This window comes from Nelusetta ayraudi, unplaced genomic scaffold (genome assembly GCF_046127955.1).
Source record: "Nelusetta ayraudi isolate G7.1 ecotype Tasmania unplaced genomic scaffold, CSIRO-AGI_Nayr_v1 ptg000130l, whole genome shotgun sequence".
Lineage (NCBI taxonomy): Eukaryota > Metazoa > Chordata > Actinopteri > Tetraodontiformes > Monacanthidae > Nelusetta > Nelusetta ayraudi.
In genome coordinates, this window is record NW_027466180.1 from 1,296,709 (window position 1) to 1,315,908 (window position 19,200).

At 48.3% G+C, this 19,200-nt stretch overlaps 1 protein-coding gene across 2 annotated transcripts; it reads right to left on the reverse strand.

Moving 5' to 3' along the window:
- Positions 1 to 3,263: 3,263 nt before the first annotated feature.
- On the reverse strand, positions 3,264 to 18,037 carry tnfaip3 (tumor necrosis factor, alpha-induced protein 3). Of its 2 annotated transcripts, none has more exons than XM_076050845.1 (9): positions 17,569 to 18,037; positions 14,618 to 15,037; positions 10,106 to 10,296; positions 9,639 to 9,780; positions 9,363 to 9,533; positions 8,829 to 9,009; positions 7,467 to 8,464; positions 7,132 to 7,352; positions 3,264 to 6,861 (listed from the first exon to the last, which is right to left on the reverse strand). In XM_076050845.1, the coding sequence occupies exons 2-9, from the start codon at positions 14,922 to 14,924 to the stop codon at positions 6,550 to 6,552; spliced, it is 2,523 nt and encodes an 840-aa protein (XP_075906960.1). In that variant the 5' UTR covers positions 14,925 to 15,037; positions 17,569 to 18,037; the 3' UTR covers positions 3,264 to 6,549. The 2 variants fall into 2 exon arrangements, with proteins under 2 accessions (XP_075906960.1, XP_075906961.1); XM_076050846.1 differs by lacking the exon at positions 17,569 to 18,037 and adding an exon at positions 17,008 to 17,127.
- Between the last annotated feature and the right edge of the window lie 1,163 nt (positions 18,038 to 19,200).

The window sequence follows — 19,200 nt, forward strand, 5'->3', positions numbered from 1 at the left end:
GTTATGGGGTTATTCAAAGTTGGTGGTTGGATTCAAATGCGAATAATTCAAATTGTCCATTATTTGTCTCTGTCTTCTAGCGTTAGAAAGCTTCAAATTCTCTGAATACACGTCTAAACATTTTTTTTTCTATCCATGTGATTGTGCTGACAAACCCTTATTATGCAACGTGTTTTGTTCACTGTTACTTTTGCTTCTTTTTTTTTCTTTTTTTTTTTTTTTAGGGTTGAGAGTCCGGTGAGTCACCCTGGAGCACTTCTGCTTGTTTGCACACACTGTGTAGATACAAAGATCAGATTTTGAATGCCAGGATGTGGGACAAAATTGGGTAATTTTTTTGTGGGTTCACTTTAATTTACTTTCAATAATGGAAACGTTTGTGTATTTTGGTATCGGGGGGCTTTTTCTTTTAATAAAAACAAAAAACAAAGGTCTTGGAAACAAGTTTGTGAAATCCCCTGAGACTATTACGTACTGCTTATGAAATACACGATATCTATAATTTGGGCCAGTGAAGGACATTTAAGGTGATAAGTGTTTTATATCTATTTAGAGGCATGGGCAGGTGGTCATAGGGCATTTTATGACTTTATATGACTGCAGTTAATTCAAGAATTCCTCACACACAAGACATCCGTTAGTTTGACTCAGTTTGCAGATTATTCTTTGCAGATTATTCTTGCTGTACTGATGCAGTACTCCTGATGTAGCCTGCTTTTATCCAAAGGCTTAAAAAGGTTTTTTGAATCGTGAAGGCCGTTAAACTGTTAAACTTTGAACTGTTACCATGGTTTACAACCAACCAGACATCTATTTTTTACAGGCCAGGCCTTACTGGCAGCCGAAAAGGAATAAAAAAAAAATATATATAGTTTGATAAAGTCACTTAACCGCTATGTTTCCATTTGCTGATAAGCATTTGCACACAGCTAAATAAGGAGCAGGTCAACTTTCATTGAGGTCAGCTTATATCACCATCACAATCAGTTTGGAGGTTTTTCAGACGGAAGTGAGATCAAGTGGGGCTTCAACAACGCAGAGCGCGATCCTTTGCAACAACATTAACGCTGTTTGGCAAATATGAAGCTGCTAAATCTCACACCACTGGGCCTTCACGCAAAGCTGCATCGAATAAGAGGCATTAGTTCAGTATTAAAGTGTAACTTTAGGAAAACACTGGATACTGGTCAGTTTGATAATTGCCAGAACAGGAGAGGGGTTTTCTATGGCGCCGTTCCAGTTGCCGGCTAATCAGGTTTGTTATCAAAAAAATAAATAAACAGTTCGAGGAACCAGTCACGGCCAGAGGGACTCTCAACTTTTCACACGGCCTCTGACTGAGCGGGAAGTTCAGTGAGTCAATGGTGATTATCTGTTTGCTCTTGCAAAAGAAGAGAATTTCTGAGCATCAGACAAGAACAAACCAGACCGTGGATTTCATCAAGGCGTCAAGTCCAAGGAAAAAACTGACACGGACTCAGAGGCGTTTCAAATGACATGCTTAGAATCACACGCACACACACACATGCACACACACACACACACACGCACACACACGCACGCTCATCCATGTTTGCTGCCTCTCACAAAAGCTCCAGACAAAGGTAACCATGGATACTCCGTCTTTCTATTGCACAAAAACAGATAGTTTCCTGTTGAAGAGCCCTGATGTGGTTTTGATTTTTGCGACATTTAAGTTTGGTGTTTTGTTTTTTTTCCCCTTCTTCTTCTTTTCTCTTCCCAACAGAGGAGAGAGTGAGTCAGACACTGGTGGCTTCATTCCTTCACAGATTCGACATTATATCAATGTGACATTTTCAGTTCATTGTGGCATGCCATGTTTAAGTCTTACGAAACATTTCAAACAGACAATTTTTCCATTTCGAGTCTGCGGGGTTTTTTTTGCAATTGTCCATGTAGAAATCGTCAAGTGAGAAATAATTAATCTATCATGTATGGACACTATTGGCCCAACCAATGCAATTCAACACTTGTCTGATTTACATCCCATATAAGTTTTCCAGCTAAATCCTCTCATGATCCTCAACCATTTCACAGAAAAACCTGTTGCCTTCATGCATTTTGAAAATAATCTAGAAACTTACTGACAGTTCAAGTTGTTACGCAGAAATTCCTGAATTAAGAAACTACCAAATTGAATGATCTAAACTCATCGGTTTTACTTCCATACATTACATTTAGAATATATAATGATAGATGGATATCTTTTTCATTTTAATTCTTATATTTTATGAGAAATGAGATAGAACTAGTTAAATTAGTTGTTTTTGCATGTACAAACATGGCCGATAAAGTTGATTCTGAGAAGTCAGATTTTTATCAAACCCTTAGCAGAGATTGCATTTGTAAGTCTGCTCAATGCATGTGGTCTAGGTGGCATTTCTCGGCCCAGCCTGCAGCACACCACTGTTCTTGACACGACCAGATTACGGGAACACCACCGCTGAGGTGCACATACGTACATCACAGGTACCGTCGTGTGTAAGAAGCCGCATTTTTTTTGGGGCTGCCGGCATAATTTCTAGGAAACCACAGCTGCGGTCGGGGCTGTGGGACGCTGAGCAGGAGTCTACACACACGTCAGGCGGGCCACGCTGTTGAAATGTCACCCCGGGAGGGGCGCTACGCCGGGAACTAAAAATAATCATCAGCAAATCCACCTTTCTGGATGTTCCCCCTTGATTCAAAGTGCCCCCACCCTCTCAATCCATTGTCTTCTCTGCTTATTTTTTTATGAGGGTGGGGGTTTCAGTCCGTCTTTAGACTTCAGAAGAATGACGGCCCACACAGTGGCTTGGAAAGTACTGAAAGTGCAAAAATAAATAATCTTGATCATATATTTGATGTCTTCATTGTCTATCTGCAGTGTAGAAAGTTGTAAAGATAAAATGAGAAGGTGTGTGCAAACTTTTGACTGCCTGCACTCGAGGTGGATTCAGCGCAAGCGGCGAGCGGCCGCTTTTCAGCAGAAAACAGAATTGTGTGGCAACTGTTGTCGGAAAATGTCGTTTTGAAGAGTCGAGATCTGGAGCTCTGGGTGGAGGTTGGAGGGGCCGCAGGACGTGTGGCAACTGCAGGTGTGTCAGCGGCGGCCCACATCCCATTCACGCCGACACACACACATACACGCACGCACATACGTTTCTCTCTCCCACACACAAAAAACGACACACAACCACAGACACACACACACACACACACACACAGAAAAGCAGGTATACAAGAACCACATCAGACAGGTGTTCAGGTTTCTTAATAAAAATAATTCATTTAAGGACGACATATAAATAATTATTGAATCACACAATACAGATATCTTAATGTGAATAAATACTTAACAAACAAAACCAGTTTTTTTTTTTTTTCTTTTCCATACGATACCCTATTGGCGAAAAAGGTCACACAAAGACACTTCCACACAGTTTTGCATGTTTTTGTTACACCTTCTGCTTTTCTCCAAGCGGGATGCTCTTCCTACCGTCGGAACGTCCCCGCGCGAGTCGGGAGTACCATTCCTAAATGCCTCAGCAGCTCAGACAAAGTCATGTGCAACTTATGTGATCTCCTCCGCAGGCCGTAGCTCAGGCCACGCCCCCAACCCCACCCCACCCCACCCCACTTCCCTCCCCCCCCCCATAAACCTGTTGGCAGCAGGGGGGGGCCGGGGGGGGGGAGGGAGGGGCCCTGATGAGATGACCGCTAGTTAGGCCTGTGTTTTAAGGTTCATCTAGAGGTGATTAAAGCACACAGAGATCTACGTAGAAAGGCTGTCAACGCGCGGGAAGGCCCCGACAGCTGTAGATACAGTTGAATGAAAAGGCAGACCAGGAAACCACTCGTCTACGTTCTTCCCACTGGGGCCACAGATGGACACGCGCTCGTCCCGACTCCTTCGCCAATGACAGAAGAGCGCCGGACTCGGTTCGCGTCTCGAGTCGGTTTCGCTAGAGCAAAAAAAAAAAAATAAAAATCTTGTTTTTTCCCGAACTTTTCCCGAGACACAGAGATCTCTGGTCGGGACGGAACCGCGAGGTGTCAATCTGTGGCGCTCCAGTCAAGTCTGTGATGATCCAGGCTGGCCGTTCTTAAGGAGGTAACAACAACTGTTTGGCAATTGATGGCAAATGTATTTCTTTTGGCAGAAACCAAAGCAAATATATCAAAATACATTTAAAAAATCCTAAAAACAACAAATAAAAAGGAATGTCAGTTTTGCGGGTGCACGGATGTGCGCATTGTGTGTGTTGTGTATATTATGTCTGTGTGTGTGTTGGAGATGAGGCATTGGTTTGGACGGTCCAACCATGGGACCCTAGATCCATATTCACAAAAGCTTTTTTTTTTTCTTCTTTTTAATAGGCGGGAACGCCGATCCAGGATCGCCGATCGGCTCCCCGTGTTGGTCCATAAGATCTCAATCACTACGTAAAAAAAAAAGAAGGCAAAAACGTATCGAGGATCAGCCTCAGGACTGTGCTGCTGGAGCAACGGCACAAAAAAAGACATTCAGATAAACAAGTTAAGCCAACGCGGGCGATGGGTTTGCTCTCCGGGGCCTCGGCACATCCAGCAGGGGCAGAGCAGAGAGGGATGGGCGTCTCTGCAGGCGTGTCACACCTGCACACTACCTCAGGCTGGGCTCGGGGCGCATACAATCTCACAGAGCTGTGTTTTTGCGTGTGCGTTATGTACGTGTTGTTAGTGGATTAGCACTGCCACAGGTTTATTGACTGTTTGAGCATAAGAATAGATACAAAATGGAAAGTAGAGTGATTTTTTTTTCAGTTATAATTAGGATTATAAAGGATTTTGTCACGATTGTGTCGTCCTGATTTGGGTCAATTTGCAATGTCTCAATTTTAATATTTGCGAATTTTAAATTTTTAAATCTTGGCTCGTTTTAAATGATTCATTAAATAATTAAAGGAGGAAAAGGCATCTGCACTGTAACAAATCAACCGTGGAAATAATAAGTGGCAAGCTCAAAGTTGGAAAAGTACACAGAGTGAACTTTTGTCATTGTGGTTTCAGTTCTCCTTTCGTCTTGGGAGTGACAACATTTGTGTGTGTGTGTGCATGTGTTTGCATGTGGTATGCATTTCTAGGTGCTTAAGTGGCCAGTAAACAGCAAAAAACAATGTCCAAGGCAACAAATTTAGTTTGGAGGAGGAGAAGGAGAAGGAGAAGAAGAAGTGGAGGAGGAGGAGGAGGAGGAAATAAGAGGAACGGACAGGAGGAATAGAATGAGTCCCGTCTCTCCTGTCGCCTTTGCTCTCTTGTCCGCTGACGCTGCCAGCATGTTGGCTACGATGGAGAGGCTCGTCTTTCTGTACATTTAGCACCAGAACTAGCAGGGACCCGCCCTGTCTGTCTTGCACTGTTCACACACATGGCTCTTTCTTATCTTCCACGTGTACCTTTTGTTTTCTTTGCTCTTTTTTTTTATTACAAAATGCGCAAACTTTGTCATCAAATTGCTTCTTTTTAAAAAAAAAAAAAAAAAAAAAGAAAGAAATTGCGAAAGTTAATTTTCCTCAAAATCTAAACTAACATGACTGTTGGTAGGGGGTTATTCCTTTTTTTAAATTATTATTAAAAAATAGCTGATTGCATGACTGATTGATTCATTTGCAAATGTTGATCTGTTTTTCTTTTTTTTTTTTTTCATTTTCCAGGAGGATTCAAATGAGTGTTTTCGCAGAGCTAAGCTAAACAGATAGCATATCATCACGTTTTTTTTAAGTGCTTTGTTCGCAATCGCTTTGGCTCCTCACTTCTGCTTACCACTTCCACAGTCACTGTGGCCGGGCGCACGCCCCTGCCTCCCCACTCCCCCAGCCTGCTGTACTTCTACATCCTTCGCTCTAGAGAGCAAATGCTAGACAGACAGGCAGAAAGATACACAGATTGGATTCAAACAGACAGACGGACGGACTGACGGACGGACGGACGGACGGACAGACAGGGGTATAAATCCTTGGCTGTGGTCTAGAAAGCAATGTCAGATGCTTCTCGTTATGTTGGACGTACAATCATCTTGTCCGGCACGACTCGACGGCGGCGTACCTCTAAATACATTATAGTACACAAGAGTGGAGAGCCAGTTGCTGGCTGACGCAAAGCCAGAGCCAGGACCTCTCGCCGTGCACGGGGGCACATCAGATGATAATAATTGCACAAAGAGGTATTCAGGAGGCCAGGTCTACTGCGGAACACACACACACACACACACACACCCGCACGCACACACACATACACACACATCCCCCGCCCCCCACATACACACACGCTCTCTTCACATTCTACATGGGGGGGTTTTGATTCAGGCCATAAGGTTACTAGTAAGTCACTAGCTAGCTAGTTAGTTAGTTGGTCAGTTAGTATCAGAGGTGCATTGAACTGGCATGGGGCTCCTGCGGCAGGGGGGTGGGACGGTGGTGCGGGGGAGGGGAGGCGGATCCGGAGAGCGAGCGCCGGCCGCATTCCTCCTTGTTGCTGCTGCTGCTGCTGCTGCGGGTCCGTGCGCCCTCAGCCGCGGTAGATCTGTTTGAAGTGGTCGCACTCGTTGCAGTAGCCCTGTTTCTCCTGGTTGGCGTAGTGGTCGCAGCCCTGCGTCCGGCACCGCTGCTTGGACTTCTCCTTGGGCGCCTGCGCCCGCCTGCCGGCCTCACGGCCTTGGCCGCGCGTGTGACACTCGGGGCAGAGGTCGGTGCAGCCCGGCGACACGTTGCTGCAGCCACTCCGCCGGCACTGTGTCTGGTTCTGGTTCTGGTTCTGGTTCTGGGTCTGGGTCTGGGTCTGGGATTGCTGCGAGGATCTGGGTTTGACCGTTCGCTCGCGCTGTTGCAGGCAGAGGGAGAAACAAAGGAGAAAGAAGAGGAAGTGGGTATGACTTGCAACTCAAGTCTCACTGACTAGAATGCGTTGCTTCAAGAGGAGCTATTTCAACTCTGCTGTTGTGTAGGTAAATATAACAGTGGATCAGCTGGGCACGTCCTTCTGGAAGAAGGGCCCGGGGACGGCCCAGCGTCTCTCGGCTGGCCCGGGAACACCTTGGGGTTCCACTGAGTGACCAGGAGGAAGGAAAGCTTTCCGAGAAGACAGACGTACCACGACAGGTGGCGGGGAGTGCGTCGTCTGGTGGGCCACTTGGTTGAGCCGCGCACTCTGCTCCTTCACGTAGCACTTGTCACAGTAGCCCTCCAGCATCGTCTTGCCCACGGCACCGCAGCCGGGCCCGCGGCAGCGCGAGGCATTCTGGAAGCCTGCCTCCACGCCATGGCGGCTCTGTACCGGGGCGGGCGGCGGCGGCGGCGGCGGCGGCGTCAGGTCTGGAACACACGGAGCGGCGGCCAGCAGTGAGCGACATCCACAACATCTGCATTCTTTTTCAACAAGTTACAAATATCTCACGCCGGGCATGGCGCTTCCTCCTGGGCACTTACGGTGGTTGGTCTGATAGTCCACGTAGCAGATGGTGCAGAAGCCCAACTTCTCAGGCGTGCCGAAAAACTGGCAGCCGGACCTCTTACAGGGGCGAGCCAGCGGTGCCTGCCAGGCGGAGGCGTGGCCCGGCGTGAGGGTGAGGCCCGGCCGCTCCGCGTCCCTGGCCTGGCTCCAGGCCGACGCCACCGAGGCCTCGGTCCTGGGGGGGTCGCTGCCCCTCTCCGCCGCTGGCTGCCTCTGCATGCACGGCGCACACAGCCCGTTGAATATCCTGAAGGCCTCCTGCCGGCACCTGCTGCAGCGCTCCGTCTCCGCCTTGCAGCCCGCCCACTGAGTCCAGCCGGAGCCCGGCACTGAGGTGGGGGCGACGGGGCCCCCGCCGGCAGCGGGGCCCGGCGGTCCTGCGGCGGCCGTGGCGGCGGCCCCCCCGGGGGCCCCGTGGTTCTGCCGGGAGTTGAAGCAGCGCTCGCAGAGTCCGTCGTGCTCCACGCTGAGGGTGAAGACGCAGCCGGGCGTCTTGCACTTCATCGCGTGCGTCTCGCTGTACAGGCTGAGGCTGGGGGCGGTGGGTGGGGCCGAGCGCGGGCTGGACAGAACCACGGCCCGGCCGTTGGAAGAGGAGGAAGAGGAGGTGGAGGGCGGCGGGCTGCCGCTCCGGACCCCTCGGGCTGCCACCTCCACGTCCGAGCCGCCCTGCACCGCCACCGCGCCCCCTCTGGTCTGCACGACGCCGCCGCCCCCCGTCCCGGCCTGCCGCTTCTCGAAGCACTCGTGGCAGTGCGGCTGCGTGTCCACCGAGACGTAGAAGGTGCAGCGCGGCGTGGCGCAGCGGATCTCGATGAGCGAGAGCTGCGAGACGGAGAAGGGCGGCGGGCGCTGCGGCTGGGCAGCCCACGCCTGCTCCTTGTCCTCCTGCCAGCGCTGGTACTCGTGGTTGACCAGCTGCAGGTAGTCCTCCATTAGGTTCATGTCCTCGGGGAGGTTCCCTTCGTCCAGCCTTGGAGCGTAAAGACAGAGGACAGACTTCAGCTAACGGCGGAGTGGCGATTTTAAAACGGCTATGATACCGTTTGAGCCAGAATTTCCGTTACTGTCATCACACATGGTGCGTGACGAAATTGCAGCAGCATCTTCTGTGACGTGTACACGCATTCAAAATATAACATAAAAGCAGCAGTGATTAAAAAGAGGAGTTTAAGTAGGTAAAAGCTGTTTTTGAATCTTTTTATTTTATACTATATGATTTTATTTTTATTTTATTATTATTTTATACTGTACTTTTGTCTCTCTTTATAATATAGCATAGTTTCGAACACTGCATGCCTTTTATTACTCTAGGAGGAGCTAACTGCTAACTGTACCGAGCGGCGTTGATGATGCGCGTGGCGTCGTAGCCCAGGCCGATGACGGGGATCTCTATCAGCTGCAGGTAGTCCTTGAGGAGCCTCTCCTTCTGCTGCTGCTCCTTCTCCATCAGGAAGTGGACCTTGAGTTCCTCAAAGCCTCCCCGTCCGGGGTTGATGAGCGGCACCGCTCGGATCTCTGTGGGAAGGATGTCCAAAAACAAGACATAGTGAGCAGATTGTGGACGTTTTGTCACTAATAGTCGCTAAAATGTATTTAAGATCAAACTGTCTAATTGCTGCATGTTAAGGAAAGTCAGATTGGTATTTTCTTCAAACACCAATGACCCTTATTTTTAATACAAAGCAATCTTATTGCAGCCAAGTTATTGCACCTGCATATCATACAAACCTCGAAGGAAGTTTTTTATTCTTTCTCTTCGTCTCAGGAGTAAAAACCCACAACCTCCCATCTACCTTCAGTTAACATATGACGCTTGGTGGAAAAAAAAAATATATATATATATGTTTTTCCTGTTTCCTGCTGCCTACCTGGGCCGCTGTCTTTGATGGTTATGAGGGGCGCGAAGTGCTGCGAGTCGTATCCGAGCACGATGGGGTACTTGTAGCACTCTGCGGGCGGCCACTGGAGCGGCAGGTAGATCCCGCCCACGTTCAGCGGAGAGATGGAGGAGCCCGACTTCATACTGCGGACCACCTGGTCTGTTTTAGAAGCAGTTTGGAAGCACCAAAAGACTTTTTTTTTTTACACGTCCTGTGCAACGTCTCGACAAGCACGGCCCATTGGAAGGGCGCTCGGTTCAATACCTGCGATGACGATGATGGGCCTGCGGAGAATGTTGGACAGGACAAAGATGTGGATGTCCTCCAGGGAGTCGAACTGGAGGCCGTTGCTGCTGGAGACTGGGGAGGCCATCTTCACAATCTTTTCCCACTCCTCCTCCCAGTTCTGGAGCAGCAAACACACACACACACACAGTGAGAAAACAACTTAAGTCTTGTTTGTTGTTTGTTTTCCCCTGTGGAGCAGGGGTCACACTGCTAACCTGGGAAAGGTATCACTTCCCCTTGTTACATCACAAAGAAAAGTTTTTTCAGCACATTTTTCAGCACATGCTTTCTCAGAAGACCAGATGGACGTTTTCTGGGGAAGTGAGCTTCATGAGCTCTGGTTTTAAGACTAAAATAAGCAGTTGCAAGTATTGTTGCTGAAGCAAGTTTTTTTTTTTGAAATTTGTTGAGTCATGGGAAGAGGCTGGAGAAGTTGTGGATACCGTGGTGGTGTATCGGAGTCCAGTCTGGGTGAACTCCTGCGACTGCAGCAGCTCCGCCTGGAAGCGAGCCCTGAAGACGCCCGTGTCCGTCTCCTTCAGAACTCCGTGCAGGGCTTTCCGCAGCACCAGGTCCGTGTCCTGGACGCCCAGCATGTACTGCGAGGCCGCGTGGAGCAAACAGTTACCGTCGCCTAGAGGACACACAGAACAAAAGGGAACGAGCGTAACCAACGGGCAAGTGCAGTGCGCACAAAACATGCAAGCACAACTTGAGTGTGGGGATTTCCAGGCTTGCTGTCGCACTCGCCGCAAGTCTGTCTAGACCATTGGATGATCCTCACATGTCTCACTCACAGTGTGCATATTCGAAAAAGATAAAGACTTTTCTGAAGCGGCCTGAAAAAGCCCCACTGCATTTACATAAAAACACATGATTTAATAAATCATACAAACAAATCCTTTGCCTGGATTTTTTTTTTTTAATTTTTGTTTATTATTACAAAACTCTTCAACATTAAAGTAACTTGTCCAGGAAAACGCACTGGAAAGTAGAAGAAATCTGGGATTTTCTGCCGCAGCGGCGGGTCTTTTCGCTCGTTGTGAAACAGGAGAGGCCGTGTTTGTTAATGTGTGTGTGTGTGTGTGTGTGTGTGTGTGTGTGTGTGTGTGTGTGTGTGTGTGTGTGTGTGTGTATGTGTGCGTGTGCGTGCGCGCGTGTGTGTGTGTGTGCGCGCGGCGCCGAAAAACCCTGTTGCCACACTAAACACAGGAATTTCCCCTCTTGCTTACTTCTGCCTTTTGTTGCGCGTGTATTCCCCCCTCCTGTGATCCCAACTCATCAATGCCTTTCAGCCACTCGTCGGACTTTCCGCGGAGGGCGTGGCCAGGAGAGGGTGGAATGTTATCTGCTAAACAAGCGGCATCGCCAGCCGGCGAGGCCTGCGATTGATCGGCGTGCGCCGGCGCCCCGGGTTCACCTCCCTCCCGGGAGTCAGAAACTCCTGCAGACAGTTTTTAAAACCGCAGTTCTGCATCAGTCAGATTTTTTGACAAACGCCTTTCCCCTGAAGGGATGCTGCGTGATGACGCATTTCAAAAAAAAAAAAAAAAAAGAAAAGGTTCAGAGAATTTTGAACCAGTGCAGAGATCACACCGATTTCTCAGAACAGAACTTTACTACAACGCACGCTGACTTTAACCTACAACCTGAGCTTTTCATCCGGCTAAATGAATAATCCATATGGTATCTTTGAGACAAAAAAAAAAGCAACAACATTTCAAATCTGAAAATTTCTCAGTTATCTCATTTCAAGGTGCTCGCCTTGAAATGCACAGTTAGTCGCAGGGAGAAAATGTCATCAGCAACAACCACGCGATAGCACAACACAAGAATAGGAACCAATAATCGGCACCTCTCGAGCAAACACACGCCAGACTTTTGACCCTGAATGGAGATGAAAGACGCTCTGCTGGCTCCGTCTGTCTAAATATAGACATTTCCTCTGTGACAAGCTGGGACACTTCCTGAACACACACCGGCGCGCCACCAAACCTAATCCTCGTTTGGTTGCTGCCCAGGTGGCGGCGCTCAACACAAGTTTGCAGCGCGTTTGTGCTCTCCGGAGGAGCTCTGGGTCTGTGTTCGTCACCATCACCATCGACGCGATCACCAGCATCTTTCCACTCTGTGACCGAGCCGTCCACTTAGACCAATGCAACAAGACAACTCTTGGCCAAGGCTAATTTAGCTGGAAAAAAATGTGTGTAATAAGGAGAAGAAATGTGCAAACTTTCGCTATAACTGCAGAACACCTTCACCTTCACTTCACTAGAATATTTGAAAAACTAGAACCACGAAGGATCCAAGAACTTATTCACCTCTTGGTGAACTGCCACATTTAGGCCTCTGCTTCCATTCAAAACAGTCAAAATCCGCAGAAATATTTCTCACACAAGGCCAACGGAACAAAGCTTGTGTTCAGTGAATTCTGCGTAATAAGAACCCTTTAAAGTGAAGAACAGCTACTGTGGCAGAACAATCCAGCTGGTTGGGGACACTATAGGCAAAAAATAATAATTAGAAAAAAGGAATAAATGGAAGTGTAATAAAAAAAAATGGCATGAAAACCATCAACTACCTTGCGAGGCTTTTGCACCATTCAGTTTTTCTCTTGTAGAACGAAGTCGCGGATGAAGTCGACCGGGTTCCTAATCTATCATGAAGGCGACCCGAGTACAAAGACAACCGGTCAGTTTTCATTTCTTTTTTTTGCTCGGAGCCGATCACGCGGACTCCGGCCGATGGCAGAGCGACATTGTAACTTTGAGGAGCCTGATTAACATCAGCTGCTCAGACTGGACGTCCACTGACGCTCGTCTGCTCTCCCACAATCCCTCTCTGTCTCCCTCTTCATCTCTGCGTCTGCTGAGCTCCAGTGACTCAGCAGCAGTCGGCTACAGTGTGTGTGTGTGTGTGTGTGTGTGTGTGTGTGTGTGTGTGTGTGTGTGTGTGTGTGTGAGCACGCGCACGCATTCTACCCCGTCCTCTGCTCAAAGTCACGTCTGGGTCCTTTGGAGTTAGATGCCATAAATTCTGTCTCATCTTTATGACATCATCTTCGCAAGACAGGAATTTCCATCCAGCTCACCGGGATTATTGTCGCCCATTCAGGGGTCTTTATGAAGAGGAAACGCCACGAGCCGAGAGTCACATGATTTACTATTGTCATCTCTGGCTTCCGACTCTCTCTCTCTCTCTCTCTCGAGGCCTCCGAGTATTTACGGTAAAAGCGCACATGCACGCGCACACGCACGCGTATGACATCGAGTTCCTCATCTGTCCTGTAAGTGTCAAAAAAAAAAAAAAAATCGGATGTCAGGGTAATGAGGAAATTCTCAATGTTAAATATTAATCGAGATATGGAAAAAGATATCATTTCCTCTGGAAACTTACATGCACACGCTTCACATGTTTCAAAAGAGCTGCTGTTTCCTGTCAACCCATTTTTTTCCCCCCTTTGAGTAAAAATAGACCTGCACCTTCTACATCTTACAACGTCAGCCCTTTTTAAGATACTGGCAATCTGGTTTTTAAAAAACCAAAAAAAACTAACAAAACTGGGCTAATTTTTAACATACGATGCTGCGAACCCAACCAAAGGGCGGGGGGAAAAAAAGTACAACATAGGATGAGGAAGGAGTGGCTCGCCACCTACACAGAAACACAGTGGACATACCCCGTGTGTTATAAATACGGGGTGGAAACAGCGGGGTCTGAAACACCGCTGACAGCAAATAACAGCGCCACAAGTGACGGCAGAGGAATTCCCAGCGTTCGTATTATGAGTAGAAGCAATCGGACCCTCTTGCGTACACATCGGCCGATTCTGGGATGTTCCCGCGTTTACAACACGGGCAACAACAGGAAACATGACTTGACAACCGAGGGGGGGGAGGGATGGGGTGAGGGGGGTTAAGAAACCCAGAAGGGGCTGCAAAGATGAGTGGAAGTCAAAAGAAAAGTGAGCCCCCGAGACGCTCGGCTCTTGTCATTTACTGTAAGGCTGCTTGTGAGTAATGACATCTCAGAAAGTCACAGGTCAAACAGCCCTGACTCATAGAACCACTCGCTGCATCCTCTCTCTCTCTCTCTCTCTCTGTCGCTAGAAAAAAAAACATGCAACATGATGATGAGGACAGAAACTTCCTCCGACCGGAGCGGTGACAGCGAGCTTCCGAAAATCAAGTTCAGGTCCAACTGGTTCTGTACAACAGAAGTGGGTCACGGAGCTGTTTCGACTGGGTCGCGTCTTTGTGGACAGTTTCAGATTTTAAAATGTATATATTTACAGAGGAATTGTTGGCCATTCATTTTGCAGGACACACGATTCAGTTCAATCATTTCAATCATTTATTGACCAGACATGACAGAAAGTGGTGTCGTGTTCTTATTTTTGTGGAATAAATTTGGGTCGCGACTTCACGATGAGGATGAAACTGATGTGGGCCCTGAGACTCCACCAGTTGAGAACCGCTGAGTTCAGAGGTCCGCGTTGGACGCAGCACGGGCTTGACAAGTGTTGACAATTGCAACTATGTGCCTCGCAACTCTGGCAGAAGTCAGACAGAAGTCCCGCTTTACAGGTGTACTGAAATACACAGTTCTGCAAATTCACTTCTTGTAAATGCCATAAAAAGGGAAATGGTTGGAGGCAGGTAGAAGGCAACACCACGCCTTTGAAACCCGTGGAAGGTATAGAACGTTTCACAGTGCTATAGATGTTTTTAACGTATAATTAGGAGAGTTAAGGAGACGGAAGGGCGATAAAATGAAACGGATTTAGTGCAGGACATTTCAATAAAGTTGAACAATCTAATTTTATTGAAATGCGCCCAAATTCATAGAACCCTTCCACCCCCTGAACCCGATGACCTGTGCCAAACTGATGTAATTCTTCAAAACTAGCCTCCATATTCCTGACTTAAAAAGAATTAAAAAAAAACTCTTATTACCGTTTGTGCGCAAGGGCACCATTTTCTTCACCTCCCGGCACCAGTTGAGCTTCTTCTCCTGCTCCAGCGAGGCCTGCATGGCTCTGTCCAGGATGGCGGCCTGCACCACCTCCCTGAAGGCCTGCGGGAAGTGGTTCATGGCGATCATCTCCAGCGTGTAGCGGTGCATGCCGCGCAGGTGGTGCATGAGGCCGCCGCTGCCGGCCGGCTTCACCACGTCGTTGGGCACCCGTTGGCGGATCTTCATGGCCTTGAGCAGGTTGGAGACGAACAGGAACTTGGGGAGGAAGTTCTGACCCTGCGACATGGCTGGTGTGTGTCGGCCAGGTGGTTGGACGGAGGAGGAGGAGGAGGAGGATGATGAAGGAGGTGGGTGTGGAAGAGGCAGCGTCAACCGACGCTGACCAAAAGGCGTGGAAACTAGGAGAGAAAGAGGGCGGCGTTATTTTTCGCAAAATTAATAGTCTGGTGGGAAAGTTTTGCGGGAGATTCCCCTTCCTCATTAATTTAGACCCGAGTCAGAGTTTAGTTTACAGTTTGTTCGGGAAACCACCCGACGCACAGGATCAGCAGCACAGAGTGAAATCTGTCTGCCACTCTCTCTTTTTTTTTTTTTACACTGGCGGGCAAAATGGAATGAAGAACACAAGGAGCCACTTTGTTTTCCAGCAGTATTCTTTAAAGCTCTCCTTGATGGTAAACAAGATGTCCCGGCGTCCCGCCGTGCTCAAAGCGTTTCGCTAAAAAACAAATGAGGTGTTTTCCAGAATGAACTTGTGAGCCCACCCAGGGCTTCCCAGGACTGCCGGGAAGGTCGAGGCCCTGTGACCGAGTCCGTCGTCAGCACCTTTCTGCAGCTAGCAAGCACATTTTGGACTGCACAGAACCTTTGACACTAAAGTCTTAGAACACAGGAAGCTGTGTTTTGGACCTTTCCCAAAGAGGAATTACACTTATCTTTGATTAAGTTCTTCATTTAAAGCCTCAAAGAGTGCCTTGCCCTCTTCTAATGGAGATTGGCTGGATCTAAACTCTAGTACTGTGCCGTTTAGACAGATAGATGTGCTCGATTGATCCCAAATTGGCAAACTACACTAAAGAAACAGTACAAAACATAAACTACACAGTAGTTACAGTAGTCACAAAACAGTCAAATCAATCTATGTACAACAAACAACCAAAGCAGATGTGGATATAACACGTCAGTCGGTATCTTCTCAGCATCTGATGACTTAAAATGGAGATGAGAGACGTTGCTGGCGCACACCAAGTTCACGGGGCCCTTTAAAAGACTGACATAAGCAGCTGCTGTGGAGATTTCTTAGGCCTGAGCCCACTGATTCTCAGTTTAGATGACGACTAAAACCGGTTTGGCATTTCTGATGGGTGGAAGTGTTTGAGTTGGTAGCTGACTAGTGACTGGTGAGAGGAGTTGTTGTCGAAGACGCTGTTCTCACCACTCAAAATGGAGATGAGCGAGGGTGTAGTGAAATTCACAGGGTGCTTTCTAAGTCTTGGCATACATGCTTGGGTTTTTGTTTTTTTTTTGTTTTTTTCAAATGTGGGTCTTAAAGCAATATTTTAGAGAAGTGAATTTTTGCAGTGTGTTAAAGAGCATACTGCCAATTTGCTGTTCCTTTTTTATTAAAATAAATAAATAAATAAATATTTATATATATCAGCTTTTCACAACTAAAATGGAGATTAGAGATGGTGTTGGCATATACTAACTTGGCAGGAAGTCAAAAGTGCTGGTCAGCAAAGAAGGCCTGCTGGAGTCTAAAGACTTCAAACTTCCCAAACCCTGAGGCTCGCTTGCTTGCTTCCATCTGGAGGAGCTGATGTACAGTTCGAGCTCAGACAAACAGCAGCTGAATGCTGGAGCTGGAGGTGAAGCTTGAAGCTGGCGTTGGCCTCCGTGCGTTTACTACTCCAGCTCGAGCAGCAGCAGCAGCAGCAGGTGCAACAAAACAAGACTAGGCCATGCTAAAAGGAGAGTCACTCACATGAGGAGCAAGCAGACAACAGACACCTGGCTGTCACTGAGCCCCGCAACGAGGATCATTAATCCCGGGGTCGCTCGCTCGTTGCTTACGTGTGTGTGTGTGTGTGTGTGTGTGTGTGTGTGTGTGTGTGTGTGTGTGTGTGTGTGTGTGACTGACTCGGACTGACTTGACAGACAAGCAGCGTCGCCGCGTCTGGACGCTGCGGTGTGTTTAAAAGGGATGGCTGGCGACACACACACACATACACACGCACACAAAGACAAACACAACCCGGCCACCGCCGCCGCCCCCCTCCAGAACACACACACACACACACACACACACACACACACACACACACACACACACACACACACACACAATAACCGGAGGGTCTTTGCTTACGTTTAAAAGAAGCCTTACGTAATTCCAACGACAACTACCGCCGCTAACGACGTAGCCCCGCAAACCGCCGCTTTGCTAGTGTCGCGCGCCGATGGCTAACTAAACCACGGAGCGCTTTAAAACGCGCCTCTTTTCCTTTCCGTTCCGTTGGTGGGGGGGAGTTCGGGGAGGGGGGGGGGGTGACGTCTTTGTAAACAATGGCTGTCAACGCCACTGTCGTGAGCAGCAGCAGCAGCGGCAGCAGCAGCCCGAGCTGTTCTCCGCTCCGCATACCGTCCGTCCGCCGACAAACACGACCGTGCGTTTTCTTTTTTGGTTGGTCGAGGCCTGAGCGGTGATGTAGGCGCCACTAGCTTCATCTCTCTCTCTCTCTCTCTCTCTCTCTCTCTCTCTCTCTCTCTCTCTCTCTCTCTCTCTCTCTCTCTCTCTCTCACACACACACACACACACACACACACACACACACACACACACACACACACGGAGCCCATGGGGGAGCTGTGGTGGTGAGAAAACGTCTACATGCGGGTGCAGAGGCGAGGAGAAGTGTTGTTGTCGTACCTGCGTGTGTTGTGATGTCGGCGGAGAGTAACAACACAATAAGCCCTCCTTCGTTCCCTCCTTCCTTCCTTCCCTTGCCTGTCTGCCTGTCTGCCTGCCTGCCTGCCTCCCTGCCGGCCGGATGCTCAGGCTAGTCGTCCACCGTCAGCCACTTCACTGAGCCTCACCACCGCAGCGGTGCTCGGCGCCATTCGAATCTTCTCTCCTCCTCCTCCTCCGCCTCCTCCTGCTGCTGCTGCTGCTGCTTCTTCTTCTTCTACTCCTTCCTTCTTCTCCTTCCTTCCCCGTGCCTGCCTGCGCGAGACGTGTTCGGGAGCCCGCGCGGCCCTGCCAAAGCCTTTCCAGCAGACTGCACACATCCGCCACGAGAGTTTCTTTCTGCTCAAAAGTCAAGGGAAGGGGATTTCCACACGGGGACTTTCCGTCCGCCCATGTTCCTCTCACACACAGACTGACTGACTGACACACACACACACACACACACACACACACACACACACACACACACACACACACACACACACACACACACACACACAAGTTGCAGCTCACTGTCTCTAGGGGGCGCCCGTTCCTCCCCTTCCTCCTCTTCCTCCTCCTTCGCCTGTCTGCTAGTGATGAGTCGTTCGCGAACGAACCGATTCTAAGAGCCGGCTCTTTTAAGTGAACCAAAAGAGCCGGCTCCTGATCGGTTGTTGTTGTTGTTGTTGTTGTTGTTTTTCGGTAACCGAACTGGGAAACGGTTCGATCCACATGCACTCGTGGAGTTGGCGACGAGAAATGTTAAGTAGAGATAGAGAATGTGTAAAGTAGATAGAGAAATACAGAGAAATGTAAAAATAAAATAGAAATGGGATAAACCGAATAACAAATACGTATAACACACACTCATTTATATATGTATATATACTGTATATATATGAACTGAATTTTTTTATTTTTTTTAAGCTGAATGCTATTTTTTGTTTGTTTTGCTTTTTTTGTTTTTCTCTTGTGGTGTTGTTGATGTGTTCTTTCACTTGTACATTGTTGTATTGTGGCGAGTGTTTGTTTTGGTATTTTATATTTATTTTTACATTCATTTTAGCACATAATTTGATAACAAAATAATATGAGCAACAAAAAAATCTAAGGGTGGGCGCCAAAAGAACCGGTTCTTTTTTTAGTGAGCCGAGCCAACAGAACCGGCTCTGTTTCGTGAGCCGAGCCAAAAGAACCAGTTCTCTGAAGAGAGCTGGAATCCCCATCACTCCTGTCTGCCTTCAACGCTGGAAAGCGAGCAGATCCCACCTACTGTGTACAAAGAGCGCGTCACCGAGCGACGGACAGCGGCGGCGGGTCGCGTCACTCGCCGTATCGCGAGGCATTCTTCACCAATAAGTCACGGTCCCCCACCTCAATCAGTGGCGTAGTGGGACATGTTTCCTTGAAATGACCACGTGGAGAGATCATGACTCACATAGGAGTGGCAATAAGAACATACCTGAAATTTTTGCATGACTGTTTTTAATTATCTAAATTGTTACCTAGATACTGCGGTTCTTTGTGTTTATTCAGTTTTTCCAGTGTGACCTTATAACAGCCGGCCTGTGAATTAGAGAACAGGAAATCTTCACCAATGTTAATATTAAT